This window comes from Pinus tabuliformis, chromosome 4_1 (assembly GCF_031772625.1).
Source record: "Pinus tabuliformis cultivar Carrire ecotype Pingquan chromosome 4_1, CPIR1, whole genome shotgun sequence".
NCBI lineage: Eukaryota > Viridiplantae > Streptophyta > Pinopsida > Pinales > Pinaceae > Pinus > Pinus tabuliformis.
In genome coordinates, this window is record NC_142303.1 from 697,307,485 (window position 1) to 697,313,215 (window position 5,731).

Here is a 5,731-nt window from a genome sequence, read left to right on the forward strand (position 1 = left end):
GCGGAAGTAATGACGTGCTCCATCATATCGCAATAAATCTAGAAGTTGGATTGAACTTAGTTTTAAATGGTGGCAGTTCCAAATTTATGGATCGATGTTCTAATTTCTAGAAAAAAACGTGACATGCCACCACAGTGAATCGGCGACCCTAACTGGTGCATGCGTTGGTGTTGTGGCCAAATGCAAATAGGTTGCATCGGACTGGTTCAATTGTAACATGGTTGTTATTTGTTAGTTGCCGCGAGTGGAAGATGTGTATGCTGCAAGTGTTTGTTTCAAAACCATGTTTGTACCTGTTATATGTTAATTAAACATTTGGATGGGCTGCGCCCTGTACAAATGCAGCAAAGGGATTCATATCCCGTGTTTTAATATGAAATAGGAATTCTATGTCAGCATTCCAGCCTTTTAAAAAGTCAACAAGAAGTTTTTTTTTGTTTTATTTCCTGAACGCAGATTGCTTGGGATATTATAGGAGTGCGCCCAGCGTTTTTCAGGTTCATCATTTTTGGTATCAGAGCCAAAAGATACATGTGTTTGCAACCAAGATGCCGCCAAGGCGAGGAATTGGTCGAGGAAGACCAGAACCACATGCAGTCCTGATAGAAGAAGTGCGAAGACTGCGTGAATGAAAGGAGACAATGGAAACAGCCCAAAGAAGAGCACCTGATGAGAGAACTAAGAGTTCTTCAGAAGAATCTGATGAAGAGGTGGAAGCAGGAGAAGAAAATGAAACTGCCAAAGTCCTCAAGATGCTGGAAAAAGTTGGAAGCAAACCCAAGATATAAATTCCTATGTATGAAGGGAGTTTAAATGCCGAGGAGCTCATGGATTGGATCAGATCCATAGATCAGTATTTCGATTATGAAGAGATTGAGGAGAATAAGAGGGTGAAGTTTGCAGTCACTAGACTGAAGGGCCATGCAGCCATCTGGTGGGACGAGTTACAGACATAAAGAACGAGAAAGGGGAAATCTAAGATCGAGCAATGGGATAAAATGGTAAGCAAACTGAAAGCCAAGTTTTTTCCTAAAGACTATCATTTGAATCTTTTTAAGTAGATGCAAAATCTGAAGCAGAAAGGAATGTCTGTTAAAGGATACACTGAAGAATTTTACATGTTAAATATCAGAACAAAGCATGTAGAAGATGATTTGGAGAAAGTAGCCAGGTATATTAATGGGCTAAGGTATGAGATCCAAGATGAGATTAGCCTGTTAAGTTTGAAAACTGTTGAGGATGCCTATCAAGCAGCCTTGAAGGCAGAGGAAAAACTGTTGCGCAAACAAAACCAGAGAAACAGAGGTAAGAATCCAGCAAAAGAAGGAAGGATACTTGAATCCAAAGTTCAACACTCTCAGAATGAGGCAGGGAGTGCGAGCAATAGAGCACCACAAAGAGGAGATTTTGGCCATGGAAGGTTTGTGCCCAGAGGCAGAGGCCGAGGAAGAGATGTCCAGTGTTTTGCATGTGGTGGATGGGGACATGTACAATGGGATTTTACTCATCAGAGATCAGAAAGCCAGTGCAATGTGAATGTTGCAGAAGCCAAGGAAGAGATTCCTCAACCTGAAGCTAAAGAGGAACCACCAGAAGACGGAGAGTCCCTATTACTGAAGAGGGTATTACTGGAAGGAGCTAAGGAAGCCAAAGAACTAGTTCAAAGGAAGACTTTATTCAGAACTGTATTTAAGTCCAAGGGTAAGTGTTGCAATTTGATAATTGATAGCGGTAGTACTGACAACCTTGTTTCTACAGAGATGGTAGACAAGTTGAAGTTGGAGAGAATAGTACACCCCACTCCTTATAAAGTATCATGGCTTCAGAAAGGCCATTAAATTTTTGTAACTTAACAATGTCAAGTTGAATTTCAGATTGGTACTTATAAGGATGTCATTTTATGTGATGTAATGCCGATAGATGTATGCCACATATTGCTTGGAAGGCCCTCGCAGTTTGACCGAAATGCCATTCATGATGGCAAAAGAAATAATTATACTTTGGAAAAAGATGGGAATAAGCATACACTACTGCCGTTGAAAGCTGAAGCATCTGGGAATAGTGTTACATTGATGAATGAGAAGATCCTGTTGCAGGAAAATGAGAAGGGTAAGGAGATGCATCTTGCTAGTGTTGGCAAAACCAAGGTAATTTTAACTTCTACAAATTTAGAAGATTTACCTGAAGAATTTCAGAATTTCTTGAATGATTGTGCTGATATTGTTGTGGATGAGTTGTTACCCATCAGGAGTATTAGTGAAAATAATGATATAATATCGGGATTCAGTCTATCGAATAAAGTAGCCTACAGGGTAATGAAGGAAAATGTCGAAGCTGGAACACAAGTGAAAGAGTTGATGGATAAATGGCTAATCAGTGAAAGACTTAATCCATCTGCTGTGCCAATAGCACTTAGTCCGAAGAAATAAGTTGAATGGCGCATGAATCCAAATTCTCGAGCCTTATATAAAATCACCATGAGGGTGAAGAATAAAGATTTGAAGGAATATGCAGTCTCTAAAGAAGAGCTGAAATTGGATCCGAAGAAAATCCAAGTAGATGTGAATTGGCTAACTCCTAGAAGCATATTTGAGGGAGATGTCAAAAGCATATGGTGGGAATGCAGTAGCAAAGACAAGCAGCGAGCAGATATGAGGAGGCAGAAAAAGGAATTCCAAACAGGTGGTTTAGTCATGTATTGCAGAATGGTACCTATACTAAAAGCAAGAAGAAGAACCACAAAGAGGCGCCATAACAGACGAAAGTCCAAAGCAGTAAAAAGGAAAAAGAAAGCGCTAAAGTGAACCAGGAGTCAGACTCATTATCAGTATTTGACCAAGTGGAAAGAGCAACCAATGGAAGATTCCAGTTGGTTGATAGCAGCTGAATTGCAGAGATATGGAGTAAGTCTTGAAAGTTTGAAGGACAAATCTTTTCTTCCCCGGAAGTCTGATGCAGGAGCATCGGACCTGCCCAGCAATGTGGAAGACTGTCCACATGTTGTGGCCTGACAGGGTGAAATTTGTTACTGTGTGTTAAAATCCAGGTTGCTAAAGAGGTTGTTAGGCCCCTACACTAGTAGGGCCTAACAGAGGTCGACTTCATGAATAATTAGTTATTATTGTAATAGCCATGTCTATCTTATTGTTAAGATTGTTATAATAGGTGTATGTGAGCACAAATAGATAGGAGTTTATTATTAGAATTTTTATAATTAGAAGATTATGTATCAAGTAGTTAGAGAGAGGATAAGAAATCGTAATAAAAAAACGAAGAGATTTTCTTCATAGAGAGAGTTTTTTGTGTAAATTTTGTAGCATCAATCAATGTACATAGTTGTGAATCCAGGTAGTAAGTTCATGTTCTATTAGTGTGTGATCTGATCAGGTGAGACGGATTAGTGCTTGCAATTATCATGGAGGAAACACGTGATTTAGTGCTTGAGGGTTATGGAATTGAGCTCGTGGTCAGATCCATGATCAATTGAGCGATGTTGATTTTGAGTCGTATTCTTAGTGGTCGCATATCATGTCCAGATCGAATGAAAAAGATTTCTATTTTGATTTGTTTTCTTTCGGGTTAGTGCAAACCTATCACAGAGTTGATGCAATTTGAGTAGTTATAATAAAATGGTGCAATGTATTTTACCCTGGCACGAAATAAGTATAATCTTGAATTAGTAGGTGAAGCTCATTTCTTTGATTTGGTGAATAGCTCGAGGATGAGGACGTGTCTGTGTGATTCTTGGTATGAAATCGTCATCTCGAAGTGATCCAAGATTCAATGTTTTTGTTCACTTTTAACGCTGTTGAGTTCGATAAGTTGAAGACATTAATACAGGAATCCAGTTTTGAATTGAGTTGATGAGGAGGTCTGGATTGGCGTTGTGTCAACCGACAACAATCGTGGAGGATAAATCATGTTAGTTGTTCAGCAAAATCGACATCGGAGCGGAAGTAATGACGTGCTCCATCATATCGCAATAAATACGGAAGTTGGATTGAACTCAGTTTTAAATGGTGGCAGTTCCAAATTTATGGATCAGCGTTCAAATTTCTAGAAAAAAACGTGACATGCCACCACAGTGAATTGGCGACCCTAACTGGTGCATGCGTTGGTGTTGTGGCCAGATGCAAATAGGTTGCATCGGACTGGTTCAATTGTAACATGGTTGTTATTTGTTAGTTGCTGCGAGTGGAAGATGTGTATGCTGCAAGTGTTTGTTTCAAAACCATGTTTGTACCTGTTATATGTTAATTAAAGATTTGGATGGGCTGCGCCCTGTACAAATGCAGCAAAGGGATTCAAATCACATGTTTTAATATGAAATAGGAATTCTATGTCAGCATTCCAGCCTTTTAAAAAGTCAACAAGAAGTTTTTTTTTGTTGTATTTCCTAAATGCAGATTGCTTGGGATATTATAGGAGTGCGCCCAGCGTTTTTCAGGTTCATCAATTAATAACTTTAATCCATGTTATTAGCATATTATTTGTTTGCTTTATGTTTTATGTTTTACTATTTTGTAACACTATTTTGTAACACTACTATACTAATCATTATCATTAGTTAATTCATGTTATTACTATATTAATAATTTTAATTCATGTTATTACTATATTTGTTTGTTTGTTTTATGTTTTACTATTTTGTAGCACTATTATAATAATCATTATAATTACTTAATTCATGTTATTACTATATTGTTTGTTTGTTTTATGTTTTACAATTTTGTAACACTATTTTGTAACACTATTATACTAATCATTAACATTATTTAATTTATATATTTCTATATTAATATAGTAGCACTATTATACTAATCATTAACATTCTTTAATTTATATATTTCTATATTAATAATTTTAATTCTTGTTATTACTATATTCTTTGTTTGTTTTATGTTTTACTATATTGTAACACTATTTTGTAACATTATTATACTTATCATTATCATTATTCAATTCATGTTATTACTATATTAATAAATTTAATTCGTGTTATTAATATATTGCTTGTTTGTTTTATTTTTCATGTTTTACTATTTTGTAACACTATTATACTAATCGTTATTACAATATTAATAATTTTAATTCATGTTATTACTATATTGTTTGTTTGTTTTATGTTTTATATTTTACTATATTGCAACACTATTTTGCAACACTACTATACTAATCATTATCATTATTTAATTCATGATATTACTATATTAATAATTTTAATTCATGTTATTATTGTATTGTTTGTTTGTTTTATGTTATATGTAGTAATCATTATCATTATTAATTCATGATATTAGTATATTAATAATTTTAATTCTTGTTGTTACTATATTGTTTGCTTGTTTTATTTTTTTTTGTAACAGTATTGTACTAATCATTATTATTATTTAATTCATGTTATTTCTATATTAATAATTTTAATTCATGTTATTAATATATTGTTTGTTTATTCTATGCTTCATGTTTTACTAATTTCATAACACTATTATACTAATCATTATCATTATTTATTTCATGTTATTACTATATTAATAATTTTAATTCATGTTATTAAAATATTGTTTGTTTTATTTTTTAAGTTTTACTATTTTGTAACACTATTTTGTAACACTATTATACTAATCATTATCATTAGTTAATTTATATTATTACTATATTAATAATTTGAATTCATGTTATTACTATATTAATAATTTTACTTCATGCTATTAATATATTGTTTGCTTTA

At 34.2% G+C, this 5,731-nt stretch overlaps 1 protein-coding gene across 1 annotated transcript; it reads left to right on the forward strand.

Annotated features, from left to right (window-relative positions):
• Positions 1-1,910: 1,910 nt before the first annotated feature.
• Positions 1,911-2,429, forward strand: LOC149178059 (uncharacterized). Its single transcript, XM_089421963.1, has one exon. The coding sequence runs from the start codon at positions 1,911-1,913 to the stop codon at positions 2,427-2,429; it is 519 nt and encodes a 172-aa protein (XP_089278089.1).
• Positions 2,430-5,731: the final 3,302 nt, after the last annotated feature.